This window comes from Pyrus communis, chromosome 15, assembly GCF_041283825.1.
Source record: "Pyrus communis isolate YQ-2024b chromosome 15, ASM4128382v1, whole genome shotgun sequence".
Taxonomy (NCBI): domain Eukaryota; kingdom Viridiplantae; phylum Streptophyta; class Magnoliopsida; order Rosales; family Rosaceae; genus Pyrus; species Pyrus communis.
Window position 1 is genome coordinate 38,954,763 of NC_142579.1, and position 26,304 is coordinate 38,981,066.

At 36.8% G+C, this 26,304-nt stretch overlaps 3 protein-coding genes and 1 pseudogene across 5 annotated transcripts; 2 read left to right on the plus strand and 2 right to left on the minus strand.

Annotated features, from left to right (window-relative positions):
- LOC137747956 (LOB domain-containing protein 37) lies at window positions 1–915 on the minus strand. Its single transcript, XM_068488078.2, has 2 exons — window positions 732–915; window positions 1–626 (listed from the first exon to the last, which is right to left on the minus strand). The coding sequence occupies exons 1-2, from the start codon at window positions 913–915 to the stop codon at window positions 130–132; spliced, it is 681 nt and encodes a 226-aa protein (XP_068344179.1). The 3' UTR covers window positions 1–129.
- A 7,335-nt stretch (window positions 916–8,250) lies between these two features.
- On the minus strand, window positions 8,251–9,385 carry LOC137743658 (zinc finger protein ZAT10 pseudogene; annotated as a pseudogene). Its single transcript, XR_015957213.1, has one exon. The product of XR_015957213.1 is annotated as a zinc finger protein ZAT10 pseudogene (transcript).
- Window positions 9,386–14,790: 5,405 nt separating this feature from the next.
- Window positions 14,791–18,340, plus strand: LOC137743445 (adenine phosphoribosyltransferase 1). Its single transcript, XM_068483339.2, has 7 exons — window positions 14,791–15,107; window positions 15,429–15,542; window positions 15,821–15,931; window positions 16,266–16,358; window positions 17,079–17,228; window positions 17,882–17,940; window positions 18,054–18,340. Exons 1-7 carry the CDS (start codon window positions 14,939–14,941, stop codon window positions 18,108–18,110), a joined length of 753 nt encoding a protein of 250 aa, XP_068339440.1. The 5' UTR covers window positions 14,791–14,938; the 3' UTR covers window positions 18,111–18,340.
- A 5,106-nt stretch (window positions 18,341–23,446) lies between these two features.
- LOC137731148 (uncharacterized) lies at window positions 23,447–25,162 on the plus strand. Of its 2 annotated transcripts, none has more exons than XM_068470256.2 (4): window positions 23,447–24,083; window positions 24,181–24,429; window positions 24,529–24,660; window positions 25,067–25,162. In XM_068470256.2, exons 1-4 carry the CDS (start codon window positions 23,487–23,489, stop codon window positions 25,160–25,162), a joined length of 1,074 nt encoding a protein of 357 aa, XP_068326357.1. In that variant the 5' UTR covers window positions 23,447–23,486. The 2 variants fall into 2 exon arrangements, with proteins under 2 accessions (XP_068326357.1, XP_088541254.1); XM_088685128.1 differs by having other exon boundaries at window positions 24,187–24,429.
- The last annotated feature ends 1,142 nt before the right edge of the window (window positions 25,163–26,304 follow it).

The window sequence follows — 26,304 nt, forward strand, 5'->3', positions numbered from 1 at the left end:
TATCCAACGCAAAACTGATAGGCTCCGATTATCATATTTCCTCTCAGAGTACATTATTCACTGATCACTTCTAATTACTACTAATTCTTCATTAGTTAAACAAAATCTCTCTCTCTCTCTTAGATTATCTTAAACGAAAAGGTTCAGAAGCTTGCAATCCTTCAGATCGCCGCCGCTTTTAAAGCTCCTCGTCGTTGTCGTAGTCATTGCCGACTCTTCCGAATCAAACGACACCGTATCTCTCAGCCGCTGATCCATCGCGGCACTTATGTAGCTCCTCATTCCCCTCCCTCTTCCTCTCTCTCCCGCCGCGAGATTCGGCTTCAGAGAGAACCCCGCCACCTCGAACGGTTGGATTGGCCCCGCACCATAGTACGCCGACACTGACGGTACGGACTGATAGCAGCGGTTTTGTGGGGTGCATGTGCCTCTGCTGAACGTGTCCGAAGACTCGTCGAGGCTCGGCGCAGTAAACGCTGGTAACGGCCTCAAAACGCCTCCGGAGAGTACCGTCTCGACGGCCGACTGGCACACTTGCCAGTTCCCGCTCGACAGAAGCCCCACCGCTCCGTTCACCGGGTTCACCGTGCGGCCACACGCTTCGAACAGCAGAGACTGAAACAGAGCTGATCGAGAAAAAGGAAGGATAAGGATTAATTCATGTTGAAATTAATCGTGTAAAATTACGAAAATATTGTGTAATTTATTGATTATTTTTATTTTTTGTTTACCGGGGCGTTGGGTTTCCGGTACGGTGGAGACGAAGGAGAGGAGATCGCTGCGGCCGAAGAACTTGGCGAGGAACAGGGTGGCGTTGCCTTGGGCTTGGGGAGAGTCGATCCAGTGCAGGCACGGCCTGAGTACGCATGTCGCGCTGCATCCCTTCCGGAGTACTCGGCACCCGTTGCAGCTCATCTCCACTGTCCGATAAGCCTCCCCTCCAAAATTTTGATTAAATCAAAGGTTAGTGATCAAATCCTTGTGTCTCTGTCTCTCTCTCTCTCTCTCTCTCTCTTCTCAGTTCAAAGTTGTTTGGTTTGTTGAGGGGAGAAAGCGAGAGTGTGAGACTTGAAGCTTGGTTTTGGTATTTAGAGAAGCAGAAACAAGGGACCAGAGAGAGAGAGAGGAAACTGTGGTCGAGTTTCGGAGTTCAGGAAATGTTATCCGCATACACTTTTTTTCCAAGTTTTTATCCAATACTTGCTCCATCTTTGAACTGAATAAATAGAAAAGGAAAGTGAAATAAAAGGTAGTATCTGATTTTATTTTATTTTCTATGTAACAAGTTGGATATAAATTATTATCTTTGTTCAGGTTTAATCTATTTCTTACTTTTTAGTATATATTGTGTTTTAAACAAAGAATTAGAATAATTACTTAGTAATACGATTTAGCATTCTTCTTTACTCGTAAATTATAGGTTTTAAGTTCGATTCTCGTTAAAGATGAATTTTAACCACTTTATTGGTAGCTAATTGTGAAGTTAAGTTCACCTCATTTCCTTGGTAATCGAAAATACAAAAGAATAAAATATGTGTACAAAAAGAGGATTTCTCCGACACTTGACATCCTAATCTATTAAAGTATGTTATGTGTAAATTCATTTTATATTATTTAACTACAACGTTGCATAATAGCAAACTGATAAGTTGTTTTCGTGTGAACTCATTACTAACAGTTTGTATGTGGTTTATGACGGTGTACTTGGGGCCGGGGGCCCACAAGGGTCTTGTCGAGGGAATATTTTCCAAACTCCGGGCGAGACAGAGCGGCTCCGTGTTTCCGCGACAATATGTAACGCTCTGACCGTTGGATCCGGGCGTTTGAGAGGGCGTGAGCCGTTGGATTAGCATTGCACTCGCTTTTTAATTCTTGTTGAGGTTGTTCGTCAAGTGTTGGGATGAGTGCCGAACTGCCGACTCGGCGCAGCTTTGAAGGCAGAGAGAGAGAGAGAGAGAGAGAGACGAACTCCGAGTTCCAATGAGTGGACTGTCAATGACTCACTCTCCTATATTTTACTCCCTCAATTTTTGCCTCGTGACTAATTTATTTATAAAAATAAATTTAATTGGTAATTTACTTATGAATGTACTCGTTGATTTCTCCTCTTAATTTGTAAGAGTTGATAATTTCTTTTAGACCATCTCCAATGGTTGGGCTAAAAGCCAAATTTTTTTTCCTGGAAAATTTAGTTTTTAGCCCAGAAACAGCTTTTCTGCTTCAACCATTCTAGCCTAAAATTTTAGCCGGGGATTATTAAAGAATGAATTTAGGCTTTTTTTTTGTTAAATTAAAATTTTTTTTTAAATAAATATGTAGACTATCGTAAATTAATTTTATGAACATTTTAATCTAAAAAAATTTAAATTCTGATAAATATTGAGTGGAGTCCACTCCGATTTCTGGGCTAAATTTTGGGGGGAATTTGGCATTGGTTTAGCATTTAGCCCAAAATTTCCCCTTGGGTTGGAGTGGGTTTGGGGGGAAAATTTGGGGGGTAATTTGGCTTTTAGCCCACCATTAAAGTTGGTCTTATGAACTTTAGTTTAGCCAATTACTTCTGAACTTTTATAATTAATCAATTTTTTTCTGATGTAAAAATTTTGAAATCTTTTATTTAGTTTTTTTATTCATTTTGGTCACATGACATGATGTAAAACTTCAATGCCTTTTGAAGGTCAGTTGACTAACCTAGAGAGAGAGAGAGAGAGAGAGAGAGAGAGAGAGAGAGAGAGAGAGAGAGAGAGAGAGAGAGAGAGAGAAAAAAAAAAAAAAAGGTACGAGATTATTCTAAATACTATTACAATCATCTCAAACAATCACTAACTCAAATGTCATAGTGTTTTTGCAAATACTCTTTCATTCCCTCATTGTTGGCAAGCAAAAATTATGTCCATAGTTTCTGGACGTGATTGCAAGATTACTTGTTCGAAGATTAGAAGACACGAATTTTTTTTGCCCCAACAAGGAAGCACGTATGAAATCATCGGTTAGCCGGAAATATACCTGCAGGGCCTTGCAGGGTTTTAGCTGCATAGACCATGATCCACCCGGACCACCCCTAAAATATCAAAGGGCTGGGCTTATAACTTCTTTGATCAATCTCAATCAAATGGGTCGGTCCATTTGACTTGTCTAAGATGTGTGAAATAAGTTGACCAGCGGTCCAATCCAACTGTTGGGTTGGATTGGGCTAGACAATCATAATCCTGGGTTTTTGTCTTTGAATAAAAATCATAATCCTAATAATACTTGAAAAAAGATGTTTTAGTAATAGTATAAAATTGACCAAACAAACTATTTAGTACTACAGTCTAGTGATATTCATCTTCACTTGTAAATGAGAGATCTTAGATTTGATTCGCACCAAAGACGAATTTGAATCACATTATTTGATAGTCCATTATGAGGCTAAGCTCATCCCTCAAATGGCCAAACAAAAATTTCATGTAAAACTCAACATGAATATCACAAACAAAAATTGCATCTTAAAAAAGCACTGTGTTTGAAAAGTTTCATGATCATAAACAAGAAACGAAAACTAAAGACACATATAAGCATCGAGAAAATTTTAATTGTGACGGGAATGCGGGTGGTACATCCACGTGTTTTTATGTAAGTAGTGGAAAATTATATTTTTTAAGTTATCAACTTTTTGACACACATATCCCACTATTTAATATTTATGTAATGACACATGATATATCATCTCGTGTGACTGTTACACTGAAAAATCTCTTTATAAGCATCTTCTTGTATCTACCAAAATTTAAAGCACTTTAAAGTTTTAACAAACGTCAAGCTATATATGGTACAATAATGGCCTCCATAAAAAGCTATTCCCAAAGAAAACCACGCGGCAATAAATTTATAAGAAAATTAATAAAAAAGGTTTGAAAACTTTGAGTTTTAATAAAGATAAAATAAATGGTAAAATGAATAGTATCATGATTGACTTTTTAGTGTAAAAATATGATTTTTTGTCAAAGTGAACAGTACCATGAGCTTTTTGTTAAAACTCTCTAAATTTATAGCTCGAGCGAAGAAATCAAGTGCCCCCAAAACTCACCTTATCAGCGATTGAGCATTTTTGTTCACCACTATTTTGTATGGTGCATATTTACTATCTTATTTATAATCGTTAAATGAGTTTGAATTTCAAAATTCAAACTAAATCACATCGGATATGCTTAAAATTAGTCTTGCATGGTAAAATCCACGTCAGCCCAAAGAGAGAATAAAGTAAGATAAAAATTGAAAATATGGATTTCAATTGTTGGAGGTAATTGAGAAGTGGGCAAGCGTTTTTGGTGGTGGATACAGAAGCCATGTGTCATCTCACAGATGAAAAATCCAATGTGGGCAACAATGGAACTTTCCCACCTCTGCTGAAATGGTGACAACCCACTTCCGTAAGTGGTCCTGCTCGGGAGAGAGGTTACGTAATATAGGGTACGGAGTTTGTGAAAATATCTTAAATTAATAATGTAATATTATGTGTTCTAATTTTTTTATATAGATAGTATTATTAGATTAAAATACCGTCATCATGATTGTATATTTGGTCTAGCTGAGAAAACAGTTGCGTTTCTTTATCACATGTGGGACTTTTCATATCTCTATCTCTAACATCGTATGACTATGTATCAGAGATAATTATTTCGACGATACATAATAGTTTTTCAATGTAACGATATATCTACTTCCGCATACAATGGTGTTGGGATACTGCTGTGGTCGGCCTACCAAACAAGAACGCAGTCCAACATCAAAAGTTTACCCTTACAGTCATCAAACAATACAATGAACTTGACCCGAAGAAGCTTCTTGGAAGAATGGATTGTGTGGCGATTTGAACATACATGTTTAGGTGGAGGAACTGCGCTAATTTTCTTTCCTAAATTTGACCCAGCACCTCATCACAACAAGAAGATTTTTAATTGCCATAAACATGCACGACCCATGAATCTAATACCATGACACGTCATAAATTAGGTCATCGGCCCAGATCTGAATACGTATTGAAGATAAAAATCAAAGCCATCAAGCGGCCAAACCAAAATACTGACTTTTGACATGTATGACCAGTTAGTTTAACGATACCGTATTTATATTTAAGAATTTTTTTTTTAAAATTCGATTCACAATAATGGGAGGGCAGTATATAGTGTAGTGTGTCAAATATTTAGATAGGGGCATTGACCCACTCCTGATTACACTTATATTGTTCTGACTTAAACGCATATTACTAGATATTGAATTTTATTACAAAAGTTTTTAGTTGTAGTAGAAATGGAAACATAGACTTGTATACTTATTTTTATTTTCTCGTATGGGATGGGACTTACATTCAACACCGTATACATTGTTTGACTTCTTTCATTTTTACGTGTAAAACTGTGATTGATCGGTATGTAAAAATGCCTATTTTCAAAAAGACAAACTAAGTATTATTAATTTTTCAACTTATCGTCGTGTGTAACGTCTTATTTTAAAAGTATGTTATACGTACTATTGGAGTTTATGAAACATTGACAATTAGTGAGCTCCACTCCACAGCCACCACGGTTGAAAGCATTATTGATTAGGTAGGCTAGTAATTGCAATGTTAAATATCCTAAGCCCATTTGCGATTGAAGAGCATCAAAAGGGGGTCTACGAAGCTGTAGTTGCCGAGTAGGTTAGCCGACCAACTAATAAATCATTGGGCTAGCAATTAGCTCACTAGTTAGCTACCGGTTTATTAATTCACCCCCCCTCTCGCGTGATGAAGTGGCCATGTTCTCTTGATGTTGAACTCTACACCGCATGACCAAGAGATCACACCCACACGAGTTTGGGGCTTTTTACAAGTGGAGTGGGGCCTCTGCTGAGTATGTTGATAGATCAGTGTTTAACCTTTTTTATTTTATTTTATATAATTCGGTGCAGTCCCCGCTATCACAAGTTAGAAAACTTACCAAATATGTATTTTAGTGCCAACTGAGCCGGCGTGGACCAAAAACCCTGTGATGTCAAACCGACCAAATTAAAACAGTCCAAACAGTAAGTTTTGGCTTTTACTCGAGACAATTGTAGTTTTAGGCCAAATCGGAAAAGAAACTAAACGCCGGTGTTAATATTAGTTCGGTCGTGGTTTGAGACGTAAACTAAATCAGATCGGACCGCTTTCCGGGCATAATTTATAGTGTGAAAAGGAAGATATACAAATGTGTACAGTTGCCCTCGGTTCTAAGCCATTGACAAGACTTTGGGAGTGGACTCTTGGCAAGATTGCCATCCCACGCGGTTTACAGTTTATTCCACCGGTTGTAGTATTTTATACACTCACTAACGACTAGCAAGTTGACCGGGAGCTTCGTATATTATTCCTTAATACTGGCATATGCCATACGTTATTATATATAATTACAACATTATTCCTTAAATATACGTTCTTCTCCTACACGCAAATGCTACTTGTCGTATGTAACCCATACTCTTGATTCTTCACCTTCCGGTCCTTCCCCTAGTTGAGCAGAGAACATGTTCAATTCAAGGCTACGGTTATCTGCCTTGGTCAGTTCCTCAAGTAACCTATAATTTAAGTCGGGTTGAAAAAGTTTTGGCTTAATTTGGCCAGTGCTCTACGCAAGCGGTACTTTATCTAGATACATTCATTGTACATGCTTCCCCCCTTTCGGGAAGAGAGAATTTGAGAAAACGTAATGCGCCATTCCTCTAGCAATGGTTGAATTGGAACGTATCCTACTCATCGACAATAAAAGATTACCGCTCTACAAATGCAACCCCTGTCAAACAGTTATAACTTGCACTTTTTTTATGCATTCACTGTATTTAGTTTACATATTGAAGCAACGTATCGCTTAACTGTAAACCAATGTGCATGTTTTTTTATATTAATGTAAAAGCATATCTCATGGCAAGGAAATGGCAACTCGTTGACAAATGGATTAGGACTTTTGGTAGCCTTGAACGTAGAAAAAGTCAGATGCGCCCTGGTTGCATCTAGGCAAAGGCATACCCGTAAATATAAGGCGGCCACATCGCGCCACAGCAGAGGGGAAGTTGGGAACTAACTAAATACACATAATAAATAAATAAATAAATAATATATAGAGATGAATGTGGCCAACTTGGTCACTTGCTATTTGCACTTGCAACAAGAAACATTCTACCATTTATAAATATTTTTTTTAATTACCAAAAAAAAAAGAAAACAACGTTGATTTATTATTTTTAACACATGTTAAACGGCCTCAAAGGTCTGTAGGTATGGCGGTGGTTCGTGGCATTTTTGCTGACTTTTACCGTAACTGGTCACTCTATATTATCTGAAAAATTGGGAGAAAAAAAATATAATAAGCAGAGAAGCTTCTCTGGGTAAGGTCCTAAGATCCACCTGGCATCCAAATCTATTCCACGAGTTCCACACGGGAACACCACATCCGAAGCCCCCAACTTCTATCCTTCTTCTTATCCAACCCACAGTTTTTTCCTTTGTTGATCTCTTCCCCCTCAGTCTCCACTCGCCACTCGCCACCTTAACATACCTATCAATTAGAAAAATGAAACGGTTCAGTCTCATGTTCGAGTCACTTTTAGATAAAACATTGAAGAAAAGAAATCTTTTTGGTAAATGTCGATCGATATTGTACCTTTTTTCGAATTTGCTCATGAACGTTCTATTTTATTTTGAGTCATTTAATATGTCAAAACATGCCCCTAGCTCAAAATTCGGCAGATCTTCTTACGAATTGAGAATTAATTTCATCCACTCTAAAAGCATTGGTAATAAAAAAGAAATGGCAAAAATAAAGTAAATTTGGTAATGAGAGTAAATCAGCAAGTGTTTAAGTTGAGGGGTGAATCGACACAAATCAAATCGGAAGAATGTCATAAACTCATAAGGCAATCCTTAACTTGTTCTGGAAGAAAACGATAAATAACCGACGTGCACGTGCATTTGTGCGTGAACCTCATGTGCTGTAGCTGGATAGTGAGCACTACGAGAGAGTGTGAGATGTGTGCAGAATATTTCACATTTGAAAACCGTCACAAAAACACGCACTCAGCCATTTCTCTTCAAATACAAAACCAACATGCACAAGCGCAAGCGCCCTACTCTACCTTTCCGCCACCACCCACAACTCACGCCGACCCGGTTTTGACTCGGTTGCGCCACTCATCCAACAACGTAAATAACACGCCATAAAATTAATAAATTAAATAACATATGTGCATCGCTGATTAATTTTGGAAAAAGAATTAATTGAATATTCCAATTACTTCAACAGCATGTTTATACAATAACAAAATAATCCAAACCCGTAAAACAAATCAAAGAAAAAACTGAAATTACACGCCGGATATTAATTCCAATATTTAATTCCTAATTTAATGTCTACAGAAGCTGATTCGCAGAGTCGACCGGAATCGTCGTCCTAATTTTGTTGGTCCTGTGAAATCTCGATTTTGGGCTTCATCATCAGTAGAAGCCTGGGCTTCTTCGTCGGGTGGGGGCTCTCCACTTCGTCCTCGCCGGAGACGAAGAAGTCGCGGGAGAACTCGGGCAACGCCGGCAGGTTCAGGTCAAACGTCTCTCGCGGGTGGCCGTGGCTGACCGCGTGAGAAGTTGACCCGACTCCCTCAGAGGAAGTTATAACGCTCGTGGTAGCGGTGGTGGTGGCTGTGGATCCGGCGGCGCCGCCATCGTAGTGGCAGCGCTTGTGGCCGCCCAAGGCTTGACCGGTGGGGAAAGACTTGTGGCAGATGGAGCACTCGTGGGACCTACCGGAAGCTGTGGCAGTGGCGGCGGCGGCAGAGGTTGTTGTGGTTGATGACGTGGACGGGCCTTCGATGGCCGATCCGGCTGCAGAGCCTTTCCGGTGGCTGGCCTTGTGGCCTCCGAGCGCCTGGTAAGAAGAGAAGACCTTGTCGCAAACAGAGCACTTGTAGCTCAGCTTAACCGGCGGCGCTGCTGACGTGGAGGGCTCCATAGAAGGGGATTGAGTGATGATCTGGTGTGAGGCGGCGGAGTTTGTTTCTTTAGTGTCTGTGGCGGCGGTGGCGGTAGTAGAGGCGAGGTCTCCACCTCTGTTTCCGCGGGCAAGCATGATGAGGCAGATGGCAAGATACTCCTCCTCGGAGTGAGGGGTGTCGAGGCGTGGACGCTTGGAACGCTTGCGTTTGGTCCACGGCTCGGCATAGCCGAGGCTGGAGGCCTCGTTCTCAAATGGGAAAGGAGAGGGTCCGGCGGCTGTTGGCGAGTTGAGAGCTTGCAGAGCCATCTGATGATTGCTGATAAAAACTTTAGAGAGAGAATGGGAGGAGCGAGAGAAATGAGAGCTGAAAGAGTTGAGAGTTGGAAGTGAGAGTGGGAAGTAGGGGTGGGGGGCTATATAAAGGGACGGGGGAGAGAGGGGAAGAGGAAGTTGCGTGACACCAAGTGTCCGTATTTAAATAAATATCATATGTCCCATTTTTTTTTCCCGGAAAATTAGAGAGAGACTTGAGGAACTTTACCACGTTCAGATTTGGGTGGGGGGAGGTTGAGTTGAGTTTTCTTGGTGGCCAAGGAGGACTGAAGTCGGTCAAACAGTTCAAGTGGTACCCTCTGGGTGCGTGGGCCCACACTGGACAGTTTTTTTTTTTGGTTAACTTTTTAACTACAAAAGACTTGGGGCTCTTTCACCAAAAAAAGAAAAGACTTGGGGCTCAAACACCAAAGACGGTTTCAAAGTCAAGGGTCTGGAGAGGGCGGACACTTTCTAAATCTTCTAATTTCTAAACAAACGCGGTCCGGTTTTCCGTGTGGTTTTAGGGTTTCTGTTGTACTAATTATCATGTGTTACTACGATTACATATAGTATTTTGAGAGATTTAAGTATGTTGTTGCGGGTTTTGTTCGTCTTAGTTTTGCACATTAAGTTGCTTGGATTATAGTGTACATAATTTAATTTATAAAATTTACAGATAAAAAAATATAATTTAGGTCAGCAGATCATAATACTATGCATGTAATTTTATACACAATTTAATTTCCATCATATAGGTTTGGATATTTTAAAATCTGTTATAAGATTGGAAAAGATAATAAACGCGGTCAGTACTACGGGTCTGATGATATTCCTCTTCATTTGAAAGTGAGAGGTTTTAGGTTCGAATATCGTGAATGGTGAATTCGATACCAAATTAGATTGCCCATTGTGTGGTTTAGCCGAACTCCACCTCCTCTAAGTGTAAAAATATCAATGCACTTTAAAATTAAAAATAAACAAAATGCGGTCAGTCTAATCTAATTTCCAATTTCCAATTTCCAATCAGAAGAAGCCGACGTCGTATTGATCCCCACATTCAAGGAAGCACAGCGACTTTTCCCTGGTGCTTTCGATCCCTTCACACACTGTATTACTAGATAATTTCGGAGAGTTTATCCGGTTGGAAGTTGGCATCTTAAAATCTCAATCAAAACACCACCGTCATTGCTTAGTTAGGGGGTGACTAAGGGCCTAATCACATGTGGTGTTTCGTTAGTGTGGTGGAGGTTTAACTGTGCTTAACTAGTGGTGCACAGAGACTGTGGGGGTGGGGTCTTTTGTGCAAAGCCTAATTTTAGGCACGCCATTTGCAAAGGTTGGGGAAATCTTTGTCTTTAATTGGGCTTTGGAATCTGATTACCATAGAAAATCTTATATCACGTTACTTTAATTAGCCTGTAATTTGTGAAGCATAATTCCTTCCTATCACAAATGCCATAAAAACTTTGATTGGTATCTCATCATGTTAGCATTAAATTTCTCAATGACCTAATGAGCATTCCACAATCACACAAATGAAATTTTGTTAACTGCTAAACGTAAGGATAAATGCTATCTAAATTTGCTTAAAATGTTGTACTACTACCACATTATTTTGGTTCACTTTACGAGAGGTTTCTTGATTTGGACGCTTGTATCACGTAGTTGTATGGTCAAGACTCATCAAGATGGATCATAAATGAGCGAAGGGTGCCTGAATACATGAAATAAGCATAGGTTGTAAGTTTTTTTATGATCTTAAAAGTAAGGATGACTAGATAGCGTGGCATGATCATACGATGTAATTTCTCTTACTTTACCCAAATAAATATGAGGTGACGGTAAGTTCATAAATCGACTCTTTTTAACTACATCCCTTTAACATTCCCTTAAAAAAAAAAAAAAAATGCTAACGTGTTACGTATACGTTGTTAAGATAGCTCATCGCAATTGTAAGAATCTTGTAATTAATAACTTTTTTTACGGAGTTCCGTCTCGTTTTATATTTAGTTACTCTATTGTTTGTGTGTTTCAACTTTATAGGTCTCTATTCTAAAATACAAAATAGTGAATCTGTATTCCATACCCTACTTTCTAAATTAATGTACACGTTTTTGCAGCCACAACATCCTTTTTAAGTTTTAACCAATCCGAATATGGTAATTTAAATGCATCATAGGACCCATATATTGTCGTATACTCAACACTCACCACCATTCTCAGTCGTTCTTATTACAAATTTTTGTTTGACCAGGAATATAATTATCTCATCATTTTTGGGTCACCTTTCTGGAAAGACCTTTTGATTATTCGAAAAGCTGAGAGTTCAGTACTAATATTCATCAAAGAAATTGAAATCCGGTAAATAAAAATAAAAAAAAAATTCGAGGAACTAAATAAAATGCTGTACAAATTGTTTTGTTACTCTCTTATCTGTTTGAATTTGACTCCTCCATTTAGATGGCTTTTCTTGGATGGTCGCCTCTCGTGCTTGCTGGAAAGTAACAAGAACATATGCGAAGCATCTGGATCCTTGAAACGTGGCTATGCCGACTATTTATATCTGCTGACCTAGTCACTTGTTTTTGCTTCTATCGTCGGTTCATCACTAAGATATTTTTCTTTACAATTTTTTACCCATTTCCCCCCACGAACAATATTTAACCTCATGGGTTAATTATCGTTTTTCTATGTCATAATAAATATTGCACTAAGCTAGACTGAGAGCGAAAATAATTTGTACTCGAGATGCAGTGTAAATTACGTCAACAGTTAGTCACAAATGTTATAATTTTAAGAAAAGTGTGAGTATTTGTTACTTGGAAGAAATGAATGCCTTAACCCCTAAGAAATTTACGTGGACGCGTATGAGACTCGAAGCTCACACTCCACCTAAGTTATGAGGGACAAGGAGCTGCCATATGGCCTCCTACTCAAAGGGCAGGCCGGTTGCTGCCTTTTGGCAACAGCATTAAGAAATAAGGACACTCAACGGAGAGGCATGGCCTACCTTTTGAGTTTATCTACGTTTCCTCTTAATTATAATTAAAATAAAATCATTAATAAGTTGCTTTTTGGCTAAGAAGAACTAGACCTGAGATTTAGGGTTCGACATCACAGAAGAAGATGAAGAACACGTACCCATGAGTTAGGAAGAAATTATTAAGCATAATCACGTCACGTGGTATAATCAATCCGTCTATTGCGATATAAATAAATAACGAGTTTATATTTTAATACAAATGAAATTAGTAATCTTACATTGTGCTTGGTGTTCTACACGTATTTTTACGTGGCTAGGGACGATGACAAATGGCATTGAAATCATGTTTTACAATTTGGATGTTGCTGTGCTACCATACATATACAGGGACACCCACGAAGTAGATGCCGTTTTGCAACTATTTAAGAATTATTAATTATATTTAATTTTTATAAGAACATCATGCGGTTAACCACTTGTTGAAACGACAAGTAAAAACAAAGCAGAAAAAACGAAAAAAAGAATAGAGGTAGGTGGGCATGCAAAGATAAGTGCTAAGAGTAGTGGATGGGTAGAGAACTGGGAAGGTGAAGTCACTGCTTACCTACGATGTCGTTTCGTTTAGCGAGCAGCCGGTAAACGAGCGCTTAAGTCTAAATTTCTACTTAATCAACCATACCCAGATATACAAAACATGACTTCCATATTTTTCAAAAGAAAAATATTAAATTAATTTAGAAGCATCCCCAAGATTCTCCCGGTTAACAAAATGCTTCTTAAAAAAAAAAAAAAAAAAAAAACATGCGACATGTGATTTTTGCCGACGTATGTGATTACTGATTATACTAGATCTGGCAAGTCTATCTGCAATATAAACTTATATTATCGTGTCAAAAGCTTAAAGTTTTTTTTTCTTCGTAAGCAGATTAAGTTTACAAAAACTGAGATGATACGCTAACAGTATCACAGTAAATTACGATAACGTTAATTGTCGAATTCATCACAAATGTATATCGTTATTGACGTGAGTTCGAGAGAAAACTCTACAACCAATTGGGGAGCTTGAAGAATTTGGAGGTGCGAACTGCTAGTGATGTGCAGCGCAAGAAAATAGAAAATGTGATGAAAAAAGTGGTGGGGTGTTTGGAAGCGTGTGACCGTGGGTTTGCATGTGGAAGAAGCTAGGAAGGGGGCCGTTTTGAGATATGTTGACGTGCGTTTTAGTACAGTTACAAGGGCGGCAGACACCGTCTGAACCCTTTCATCCTTTCCTTGCGTTTCGTCAGTGGGCCCTTACGTTGGGCCTAGTGGCCTACTCAGTGGTACTTGTAAAGTGAACTATTTGGTATGTTTGATCGAAACCCATTAGATATAAGGAAAACTAATGTAAATGGTTTGAAAACTTTGAGTTTTAATGATAAACACAAAATAAAGAGTCAAGTGAATAGTAGCATGATTGATTTTTTACTGTAAAAATATGATTTTTCGTTAAAATAAATAGTGCCGCGGACTTTTTGTTAAAACTCCCTTAGATATAATCCCAAGGGCCATTTTGGTAAAGTTTCGAGGTCCAGCAACTATAAAGTAGAATGCAAAAATAAGTACGTGTAAATGCACATCCAATTACATAGCATTGGAGAATTTAAGGTTTTTTTAGCTAAAATAGCCTATGAGATTGGTATAACTCTTCATTTTTATCTTTGAGATTTAAAATCGATAAAAATGGTCTTTAAGATTGTCTACCATTAATTATTTTAGTCATTCAGCGAGAAATCTTTGTAAAACTGAGGATGATTGATTTCAGGAAATACTTTTATCAATTTTGAATTTCATTAATCAAAATAATGAGTTATAACAATTTCAAATAACATTTTGACTAAAAATTCGAGAATTTAATTCGGTATGTGTAAGGAATATTCACAATAATTTCTCCGCCGATACCCTACTTTCTCCTGCACAACAATAAAATAGTGGCAGCATGAATCACGAGGAATTGAAGCATGACATATGAACACGATCCGCCTTGCTCTTTTTCCAGCTCCAATATGCCAAAACTATTGCTGGACTTACATATTTCATAAAAGTGATGATGTAAAGATAGCGTGCCTTTCCGCCCACAGCATCAATCACGCCCAAGTGGAAATAATTTTTCTCTTCATGCACAATTCTGTTTATTACTCATGTACTGACAAACAAACAAAAAGAGTAGCGTTTTACTTTCAATTCCAAATTCAATAATTTTGTTCATTTCTTCACGAGAAAATTTTATATACGATAAATTACAACTGCATTATCAAATAATATTACAAAGTCATCTATAATTTAACCAGTAAATTTAATTTATCGACGGTACATTTAATGTCTATCAAATCTTAATCGAATTATACTACAACATGTGAATTAGTAAAACAATATTGTGAGTGCCGTCCTACTACAATAGTGCAAATTATACTACAACATGTGAATTAGTAAAACAATATTATGAGTGCGGTCCTACTACAATAGTGCATCTTAACAAATCACGAAACAATAAATTTTCATATGACCAACATTTCCCATATGAGATGCGAGTTACGAGTTACATCAAACTTGCGTGAAACCGAAAAGCCCGCTGCTGCTCGTTGAGAGTTGACGGGCCCGTTGCTATTTTGTTCTGATGCTTCAACTTCACACCATCTCACTTTTCTCGTCGAATTCCTTCACTTTCTCACCCGCCGTCGCCTTCCGCACTCCCGCAGCTAAAACTTTGTCCTCCGCCGCCGCCGCGCTTCCCTTCATTCGTTTCCCAAATTACCGATCCGCCCGCCCTCCCCGGCGCTGCTCTGGTAAAGCTCTAAGCCCTGCAAATCCTCAGCCCTGAATCTATCGATGATTTATAAAACGTGTATTTTAGCATGTTAATTGTCAGTGTTGTTTTGATTAAGGATGGATCTTTAAGCTTTAGAGCATCGTAATTTCAATGAAATTTCAGAAAATTTCCAATGTTTTCCTTATATTTTTGTCAAGCAATGGGTAATTTGGTCATATGAATTTATGGGGTTGGTGGATATTTTTATTTCTTTTTCCTAAAATAAAACAAAAAAAAGAAGGTGCAAGATTGTGATTGTATAATTTCTGAGCCTCTCTGTTTTCCCTTGTGTGGTTAGTGGGTAAGTGTGAAGCACTGAAAGTTGAAGCAATGGCGGCGGAAGACGGTCAGGATCTTCGCCTTGCTAGAATTTCATCTGCTATCAGAGTCATCCGGGACTTCCCCAAGCCAGGTACTTCTTTTTTTTACATATTATGCTGTTTGTAATTCAATTATTTTGCATTATTTTTCGGCATCTTAGTTTTTGCTTTCTCATATGTAAGTAGAAATATGTTTTTTCTCTAGTGGGTTCGAGTCGATTCTATCAGGTTTTGGAGGTTTTTTACTTACTGTTGGGTCCAATTTGTCATCTGGGTGGTCTGTAATTTCTGGGTTTTAATTGATTTCTGGTCTCTAATGGAGGTTTTTTGGTGTTTGAATGTGTGAGTTGTCCTTGACTTTTTGTGGCAGGGATTTTGTTCCAAGATATTACCACATTGCTCCTGGATACCAAGGCTTTCAAGGACACTATTGATTTGTTTGTTGAGAGGTACAAAGACAAAGAAATCTCTGTTGTTGCAGGTAATTCAATACATGATCTTTCACTTTTAGCCAGTTTACCCTGAATTCGCTTGTTCACGAAATTTTAAGGGCAGTTCAGTCGCGCACCACCTATGATTGGTCACTTATGAGATAAACTTTTGTGGATAAGTATGTCATTTATGCGCAATTTAGTTCCTTTTTTTTTTGTTTTTCTAACTAAACCATAAACAGAGCATAGTCTTCAGCATTCTGGCATTGCAGTTGTGTGGAATTTTAGCTTAGGTGGTTCTTATTGATTTAGTGGCTGTTTCGTTGTATATACTGAACGTCGGGTTGTGTTTATGGTCTGAAATTTTATTATGACATAACGCAGGTGTTGAAGCTAGAGGTTTTATATTTGGCCCTCCTATTGCCTTGGCCATTGGGGCAAAATTTGTGCCCTTGAGGAAGCCAAAGAAGTTGCCTGGTAATCTATCACACCCTTTTCCTTTTCCTCCTTTTAAACTGCATAAATTTTTTAGCTTTGAGAAGTTTCTCCATAGGAGGGATTCGAGGGATTCATTGGTTAGTGACTGGCTTACTGGGAGAATTAGGATAATTTAATTTTTACTCCCATCTCGTTAAATTGTCTTTGTGATATAATTCACAACGTTAATTTTAATTTAACTCACATGATGGATTGATCATGTATACATCTTTTGTTACAATGCAAATGTTAACTGATCCAGTTACAGTCTAGGTCTTTAGCCATATGTTGGACATAGTGCTATACCCAGTTACGGTGAGAAATTCTGAGTAACAGGAATGAGTGTTTATGCCCTTGAATAGTGATTTTGCATCACTTTTGATAAAACAAGAAGAGTAATCCTCTCAACGCCCATAAATTAAATCAAAATCAGACATTCACATAGACGCTAAAACTCACCGTTGCCTTAAAAAAATCACAACGAATATAACAAGTGCTGGGTTAAATATGTTTTCTCCTTCAAAAAGTTTGCTCCCCTGCATGAGTCAGTAGTGTTATTGGATCTTGTGGCTTTTCCAACCACCAATTGTTTAAGATATCATAAACAGTGAAGTTCTGCTATGTTTATTTTACATTTTATTTACCCGTCAAGTATCATGTGCTTTCAATAAATATAATTCTCAAGATGGAATGTAATCTCATATGTCTATGGTTCTGCAGGGAAGGTTATTTCTGAAGAGTACTCTTTGGAGTATGGAACAGATAAAATAGAGATGCACGTGGGAGCTGTAGAAGCCGGTGAACGTGCCTTGATCATAGATGACCTCATTGCAACCGGGGGAACCTTGGGTGCTGCCATCAGGCTTCTTGGTAGTTTATCAAACCACAAACTTTATGTCTAAGTGTTTATGGTCGGAATTTTTTCCCTCAACTTTTATTCCCATTTGGGCGGGAATTAAGATGCATAGCATAAAACAGGTTTACATTTCGATGTAGGAAGGGGTCTCTTAGAAATTTAGGCATACGACCAATTCAAATGTAGATTGGGAATTCAGCACAAAATTTTGCCTCAATGCATGGTCTAATAGACGGTCTGTGGAAGAATTTGACTACCTTTTGAATCAAAAGCCTTCATGCGTTTAGGTTAAATTCTCTAGCAAGAAGCAAGGGTGTGGCAACAAGAGAAGAATTCTCTCCCCTCCTAATCTCTCTCTCCTTCCCTCCCCTCCTACTTGAACGGTTACGGTTAAGCCACATCAACATCTTATATTGATTTTTTTATAGAGACAATAAGACAAAAAGCAAAGTGTGTGAGGAGGGGAGGGAAGGGGATGGGAATAGGAGGGGATAGAATCCTACTCCGTGGCAACATGATGACAATGAGAAATCCAGCACTAGTTTAATGCATTATTTCAATGTTTTAAGTCTGCCGCTGCAAGCATTGTGATTGTATTGTCAGTTTCACATTTGGCTCAGGGATATGAGGCCTTGCACAACTCACATGTTTGCTTTTTCTGTTGCAGAGCGTGTAGGGGTGCATGTCGTTGAGTGTGCCTGTGTAATTGAATTGCCAGAACTAAAGGTATGACATTAAAACACCCTTGACTTGTAGATGCTTAAGACGGAATCTGGATTTTCGTTGTATATTTTGGTACATTTAATGCACTACTGATGTTCTTTTATGGATTGTTTCAGGGTCGGGAACGATTGGGGGAGAAACCATTGTTTGTTCTAGTTAGCGGAGAAGCATGAGCATGGTTTCTTTTGGGGCTGCAGATTTTCAAGAAACCAACTTGATTGTTAGCAGGGGCGTACGGTTGATTATCGGTTTTTTTCATTGGGTGATTGAAGAGCTAAAAAAAACTTTGGTATATGTATGTACTATGCAGAAATAAGTTGTTTTTCTGTTTCACTTATAAATCTGGTAATATTTTATCAAACAGATGATTTAAATATCAAGTCGCCAAAGTGAAATAATCTCAGTTATCTCGAATTTTTCTCTTCAATATTGAAAGAGACCCTTGAGTTCGAATATTTTTCCTCCTTCAATAGAAAAATAATATTCTCGAATTGCATCCCTGCATTCTTGGTAGATGCCTCTTTATCCAAACCATGAATGGAATTAAGCATATTAGGGTTTGGCCAACTGATTAAGGGCATCTTCAGAGAAGATGTTACAAGTTTTATTTGGAATGTTTTGACAATAAAAAAAAGGTGGTTTTCATTTTAAATGAGATGCCAAATTCTTACATGAATCGACATTCTTCACTTTGCTGCTAAATTTGAAGACAACATCAAAAGTTTTGTTTTGTTTTATTTTACGAGCTCACATGTTTCTTTATTTTCCTTCACTTATTGATTATTTTAAATTTGACTCACTTAATTTTATAAATAATTAAAAAGCATTTTAATTTGAAATCAGTTGGAATGTGAGACTTTAAAAAATGTTTTCTTGCCGCATTAGCTATAAAACTGAAATTTGGCATCTCAATTAAAAATGTTCTAAGATAGTATTTTTGAAGTTGATAAGATTAAGATATTGTTTTTGGTACATTATGTCCGACCTAGAAAGCCAATAGTCTTTGACTTCAAAGTGTTAAAGTATTTAAAAAGTAATTAAGAAGTATTATAAGGCTAACATAAATGTATTAAGTTAGGTGCTGGGTTTTAGCCTCCATTAATCAACACTCGATTATGCAAAAAGGTGAATGTGGCCACATCACAAAGTTAGTATAATATAATGATTATCGGCTAGTCAGTATCAAAATATTATCTTTTAACCGATTGGCTAATAACAATTAATAATCAAGATTTATCAAGCTAAGCTAGTTTGACATTTCACATTGTCCAGAATCTGCCTGACTTTGTATTTTGTCAAACCAACTGTTAATTTGATACTTAATTGATGTGCTATATATGAAGCTGGAACAACAAAAAGCAGAAGAATAGGGCAACGACAGAGCATAGCTTCTTGCCTTAAGTAATTTAATTAGAAAGATTAATGCATCTTTATTCCCTAATAATCTGATTAATTTAATAGGATTAATGCATCTTTTGATTCCCTTAATAGAAAGCTTATCCTTGTGATCATTTTAAAAGGATTAGTGCTTTTTTATTCCCGATTAAGTCTCCATTAATTGTTTTAGGTCTCCGTTAACTCTCTCTATCAAGCTAAAAATGCAATGGACGTGTGATTTTTAATTAACTGGTTACAAGAGTGGTTAAAAATACAAGCTACTTTGACATTATACGTCTATATGCTTTAAATTTGTTAATTAAATTTGATGCTCAAGTCATGTAATATCAGGGTTTGGTTACAATAATATGTATCATTGAATGATACGTGTTTAATTTATGCAAGATCTAACTATTGCAAAAATCCATTGAATCTCTTTATGCATAACCCTTGTTTTCCAAATCACTTAGTGGCACAATGTCCACTCATTTCAAATGTTTGGCACAATTATAAGTAATACATTTTAAGTGGTAACCAAAATATGAGATAACAGAATCATTTTTCATTGTAATTTAATAATTTTACTAATCCAGTTTCAATTATCAAATGTATGATTATGTTTGCAAATAATGAGCCAATTAAATTAGAAACCATCAAATGACAGTTCATAATGTTGAATCAATGAATCAAATTGCAACTAAATATTAAGTGTTGTATCAATTAGTGACACGATACTTTCGTTCTCTCACATTATAATAGGTAAATAAGTAACATTAAAATAATAAATATTAGGTGACAATATCATTAAGTGATACGATACGATCGTTCTCTCAAATTATAATAAGGTAAGTAACATTAAATGAGGGTATCAATCATGCATGAACACAAATTCCTCACGAGCAGCAACGTGGTGTATTCCCATGCTGGCAATTTTTTCATCTTTCAAAAACCCTATGATTGCACACGTTGCATGATATATATATGATATAGGGTTATTGTTTATATATACTTCACACCATCACCATCTAGGCACCCACCTTTAATTGCTCTTATCAAAGATGTGTGTATACCTACAGTCATATAGCCTCAACACATCTTTATTCTCTTTTGTTCATTAATTGGTTTTTTTCTTATTCAATTCAACTACAAAAAATTGATATAGGTGTGTTGAGATAAAATAAAAGTGTGTAGAAATTATTACTCTGTTTAAAAACATATGTTACATTTACCATCTATTTGCATCATTGTTTGTACCATCTTTATGTAGAGCCTAACACAATGTAAGTCTCATCTCTATGAAAAAGATAATACAAATGATGATACAATGAGATGCTAAGAATAACATTTTTGCGATAGAAGGACATGACCAAGCCTAGCCTAGCTATATACTTAATGGCTATGCATGTTTTTTTAGGTAAACCCTAATGCAAGTTTACAATTTTTTTAGGAAGGAGAAAAAACCAAAAGAATGAAATCATTGGTGTGAAAGGGTCACGTGGCTTGAGCTTAGGACAAAAACCATGAATCAATTAGGTTTAGTTTGGTAGTTCATGAAACACAAACAGATAACATAGTTGTCATTCTTTGGATCTGTTAACCTTTGAAATCGTGGAAGGAGGAGAATGCATATGCATTGGCCAGACGGAGTTTTATTTTCTCTGATTAAGAAATAAAATCAGATTTTTAGGGAGTTTTCAAATTATGGGTGTGTAGATTTTATTCCCCAAACAATTACTTTGCTTATGTGTTTTTTTCTAAGGTATAAAGTTTTTATTTTTGTTTCTTCAAACTTTTAAACGTCGTGCAATGGCCGGTGCCGAATTTCCAAAATATAATGAAGACATTATCGAACTTTCGTTCCAACAACAGATATACAGTGCCTAATAATATATGCAGAAAAATGGTCTCTTTCTGACGCGTGGGACTTGAGAACTCCAGCACAAGACGCGCAGCAAATAAAGAAGCTTTAGTGAGGGACAGTTGGGTACGTGTCCTCTGTTCATACCCCAAAAACCCTACCTAGAGGGCTTTGCAGTTGGCTGCTTAATTAATCGAATCTCAAAAGTAAAACTCTTTGTCGACATAACAAAACAACCATCTATAGATGGAATTATGCTAGACTATTATATAATACATTGTCGATTACCTCTCTGATAATTTATCGATCGACGTCATACTAATTTTATTGTATCTTTTGTTATATATGTAACAAAGTTCATATATAATTTTATTTTATCAAATTTCTATGTTACCATATTGAAGTTGTAATACACATTAGATAAGAATCAACTTCATCGATAGTTTTGATTCATATATAGTTTCCTAATGTAAGATGCTTATGTTGCCATACATTATTCTATTAAGAACACAAAACTTGTGATCGTGCGAAGGAAGCATGTTTATGTGTCAGATAGTCTAGTAAGAGAATATTTTCATGATAAATCATTATGTTTCCAATTCCCATCAACATTAACAAAGGTTGATTAAGCTCTTAAAACAATGCACCAAGTTCAAAATCTCGAAGGCTGTGATCATTGGCAAATCGACATTGGAGTCAGTGAAGGCTATTAACCCTCATATATGGTCGTACCATCCTTGCCACTCATTAAAATACCCTAACAACTCTTTGTTTCGTTCATATTTTCTAGAAGAGAACTGTTAAGGAGATTTTTTTAAAAGTTGGGTTCTTTATAGACTATTTGTCATCTTATATTTTTTTGCACAATATTTTGTAATGGTGGTATAAGAATTAATGTTAAATTGTTAGCAGAGAATTCATGAAGAATTTCATTTTGATAGTCTCCTTAGCATTTCTCTTTCTAAGGCATAGAGAAAACTGCTGGATGACATGTCCCAAAGAGGCATAGCTAGAAAATAAATGAAAATTCCTAGGGTTTTACATCTTTTTCTCATAAAAAAAAAATTTCTAAATCCGCAACTATTTTGAACAATGGCATAACCTAGCTAGTTTAAAGCAGTAGATCAAATGGCAGGCCAAAAACAGATGCTGGCTTTTGTACTTAGAGATATGGAAGAGAAGAGGATGATGAATTGTAACAAGACATTTAACTTTACAGATTGTATAATGCTAGCTTGACGGTAGATTAGATATATACATATATAACAGTGAGTTTTTTAGGGTTTACAAGGTGAAGACAAAGAGCGAGTTCTGCGGTTCCCTTGTCGGGGTTTTGAGTTCTTTAGAGAGCTCCCACGATGTCCTTCTCCAAAATCGGCCGTCTCTATTTTTCTTAATTTATTCCGCCAACAATTCTGATGGTTTCTATTGTATTATAATATTCAGCAACACACCATCCACGTTCTGATTTTTTGAAAAGTAGTTTGATGCTCTTGTTAATTACTTTCTCAATTCAGTCTTAAGCATTATCACAACTTAATTAGTTTAGAGAACCCTACAATGGATACCCCGACTGTTTGAGGTGGTCACTTCGTATATTATTTTTTGCTTGTAAGTGAGAGGTCTTGATTAAGTTTAACTCTGGTAGATGACGAGTTCAAAACCAAATTATTATCAATGGCCCATTAAGTAATTTAGTCCAAATCTCTCACCCCTTAGTGTACATAAATGATTTGTATTAGTTAAGAAAACCCTAAACGTAATTATTATGATTTGTATTAGTTTAGAGAACCCTAAACCTAATTATTAAACAAATCACTGATTAACTGACCTTTCAATCATTGCATTGGACTCGTTTTTTGTTCCAAATGACGCCAGTTTTGAGCTTTCCTCAAGGTCTTATGTGGTTTAATCCCGTTGGACCTTCTTCTTATTTTAATCACATCATTGTATGAACTTGGCTTTCTCATGAGCTGTACTTTGCCTGGTTGTGGGCCCAGAGTGGACTCCTGATATCAGTTACAGAGAACTAGGACAAACCCCCATCCCAACAACAATCATTGGGAATTAAGAATTGCATTTTATAATTGCAAGTCTAATTCTCTTGCAAGGGGGGTCAACGACCCCTAGGGTTGAGTATATAAGTGTTTCTACTCCTTTGCTTATCCTCAGTGCAAACATTTGAGCTAAACAAAACATACAGAAGGCCAGTGCTCTTTCTTTCCTCTTTCGTTTCATCGATTTTGTCGGGATCCTCTTTTTCTCCTGGAAAAAGGGAAGGGGATTGAAAAGGATCTTTCTACTTCGAAAAGAAATGGAATCTGATGGTGTTTTTGCTGATGGGGAATGGGAATCCTTGAGCAGGTTGTTTTCCTCCGAAGAGGTTGAGTTCACACCACATTTTCTTTCCCAGGGAAATTCATTCCCTTTCCAGCACAATGAGGGAATGGGATTTGAAACCCTAGAAACTTTTTACCCTAATATTCCTGGAGTTGAAACTTTTTCTCACCTTCCTTCTTCAGATAGTCCCAACTCTAATGTCCATCTTTCTTCTAATGAAAGTTGTAACTATGGTGATAATCATCATGGCAATTTCACTGCCATGCTGAACCAGGAAAATTGCTACTTTAGAAATTCTTGCAATTTCCTAGTGAGTAATATTGATGTCTCTGAATCCATGGATGTTTATATGAATCATGATGATAAGAGTTTCGCCTCCTTCGTCCCAGCTTTTTCCAACATTGTGATGCATGGAAGTGAGTGCAACAAAGAGGATTCCAGCAGTGATAGCCAACCGGCTGTTGTCTCGGTTCCTGAAAAGGAATTGCAGCTCAAAAGGGTGCATGATGCGCCGGGAAAATCCAACAATGACGCATCCAAGTGCAAGAAGAAACCTCGTATTTCGAAAGATGTAAGCATCATTTAAAGATTCAAACTTTGGATCAATGCCTTGGTTGGTTCTAGTATTTGTGAAGCAGTTTTCTAACTGTCAATTCCACACATTGCAGGTAGAGAAAAGTAAGAAAAATAATGTAAGGTCAAAGAAGGGGCAAAAGGGTAATTCAGATGTGAAAGTCAAAGATAAAGAAGAGAGGCTGGAGAGCACAAGTTCTTGCACCTCTGAGGATGATAATGGTTCCCTGGAGATCGATGGAGCAGAAACTTCAGACCCCAAATCTTCATCTGCCCTTAACTTGAATGGGAAGACCAGAACCAATAGAGGGTCTGCAACTGATCCCCAGAGCCTCTATGCTAGGGTAAGTGATTACGCAATATCTTTGAAAACTAAAAACGAAATGTTTTTCAAGAATGCCCATACAGTTTCTTACGAGTAAAGTTTTGATTGGATCTTGCAGAAAAGAAGAGAGAGAATCAACGAGAGACTAAGAACCCTACAGCATCTTGTCCCTAATGGAACAAAGGTTGACATCAGCACAATGCTTGAAGAGGTAGTTCACTATGTCAAGTTTTTGCAGCTCCAAATCAAGGTAATTAATAATAATTGTTACACTTTTAACTACTGAAGTATGCACAAATAGAACTAGAGGATGCTAAACAAACTGTTAATTAAAATAAGAACTAGAGGACGCTAAACAAACTGGTAATTAATAATAATTGTTACACATTTAACTACAGAAGTATGCACAAGTGACAAACTGTTAATTAAAATAAGCACTAGAGGATGCTAAACAGACAATAAAAGAGTACTAAATCATGGTTTACATACTGTTTATAGTCTGTTTAGTGTCTTTCAGTTATAGTTCTTATTAAAGTTTGTAACCAATTTTATTTTTGGACATTTATCTTTACCAAATTGTCATATTTCTTCGCCAAATTAAATTAAGCGGTCATATGGCTTTGATTTTGATTAATTTTCTTGGTTGTATATTGCAGCTTTTAAGCTCAGATGATATGTGGATGTATGCTCCCATTGCTTATAATGGAATGGATATTGGTCTTGACCTGCAAAAGCTTTCTCCACTTCTATGACACAACAGCAGCAGGAAGCTGTTGTACTTGTTTTCCCTTTTCATTTTTTTTTAATTGTTAATTATTATCGAAATATATAATATATAATATAAAAGCTATATAATATGAGCAGAATGAATGTATACTAATTAATTTAATTCCCTAACTTTGTAATGGGGTTTATTAATTAAGTTAAATAAATTCCAGTTTCGATCACGAGGAGAGAATCCTCTGATCAGATTTTTATGAAACACGTATGAACTCAATACGCAGGATGTACTCATGAACGTTAAGGCATGCGACCCCCTTGGACACAGAATATAATTAATAATATTTAATAACTATCTTCATGTTAATTGTTCTAGTTTGCATAAATATTGAGAATATAATCTTCGATGTCAGATTCTGATGATGGAGATCCAAAAACATATGTGAAAGTACAGTTCATTGGAATTTGGCAGATGGAATTCTAAGCTTCGTGCAACATTGTTTTATGAATAATGTTAGGGAGACTAAATTTTTTAACCCAATTAGATGTCACCGATAAAAAACAAACATGTTAATTAAAACTTAATTAATAATCCAATGATCTACAACCACATCATTTAGTTGCGAATTTGGTTTAAAAAATTTGGTCTTCCTGACGTTAGCTTTGTTTTAGTATTGACAATCAACTATAATAGTTAATACATAAAATTAAGAATAATTAATACCAAAAGGGTTAATATTTGTGAGATGATGAAGAAAGTAGAGCCATTTGTGTTTCTTCTCTCTTTTCTCCATATGAGAAGGGAATTTGAATTCAGAACATATTTCAGATCTCACATGTATATATATGTGGATAAATGCCAAGCTACACGAAAAATGTAGCTAGATATATGACGGATATTTTCAAAAATATTTATAAATGAGAGCATTGTTTTTTTTTTTTTTTTTTTTTGACAAAACTTGTTTTTTAAATTTTAACAGCATAAAAAATCAGCATTTCACAACTCTACAATTTGGGATCACGAACTGAAAAAGAGACCCATGACTCATTTTTGAAGAAATTCTACCCACTGGGGGATTTCCACCCGGAACATGAACAAAAAGGGCAGGAGTTGGGAGCAGCCCTCGCATCTCTCATACGTAACCGCGTGGTTAAGTTGGTATACAAAACATAG

What these genes read in the sequence shown, in the direction of transcription:
- LOC137747956 (XM_068488078.2), bottom strand. Translation starts at nt 915, where the DNA reads ATGAGCTGCAACGGGTGCCGAGTACTCCGGAAGGGATGCAGCGCGACA. An exon ending in ACCGGAAACCCAACGCCCCG is followed by an intron (nt 627 to 731) that starts GTAAACAAAAAA and finishes TTTCTCGATCAG; the next exon opens with CTCTGTTTCAGTCTCTGCTG.
- LOC137743445 (XM_068483339.2), top strand. Translation starts at nt 14,939, where the DNA reads ATGCTTCAACTTCACACCATCTCACTTTTCTCGTCGAATTCCTTCACT. An exon ending in CCCTCCCCGGCGCTGCTCTG is followed by an intron (nt 15,108 to 15,428) that starts GTAAAGCTCTAA and finishes TTGTGTGGTTAG; the next exon opens with TGGGTAAGTGTGAAGCACTG. An exon ending in GAAGCCAAAGAAGTTGCCTG is followed by an intron (nt 16,359 to 17,078) that starts GTAATCTATCAC and finishes ATGGTTCTGCAG; the next exon opens with GGAAGGTTATTTCTGAAGAG.
- LOC137731148 (XM_068470256.2), top strand. Translation starts at nt 23,487, where the DNA reads ATGGAATCTGATGGTGTTTTTGCTGATGGGGAATGGGAATCCTTGAGC. An exon ending in CCCAGAGCCTCTATGCTAGG is followed by an intron (nt 24,430 to 24,528) that starts GTAAGTGATTAC and finishes TGGATCTTGCAG; the next exon opens with AAAAGAAGAGAGAGAATCAA. An exon ending in TTTTGCAGCTCCAAATCAAG is followed by an intron (nt 24,661 to 25,066) that starts GTAATTAATAAT and finishes TGTATATTGCAG; the next exon opens with CTTTTAAGCTCAGATGATAT.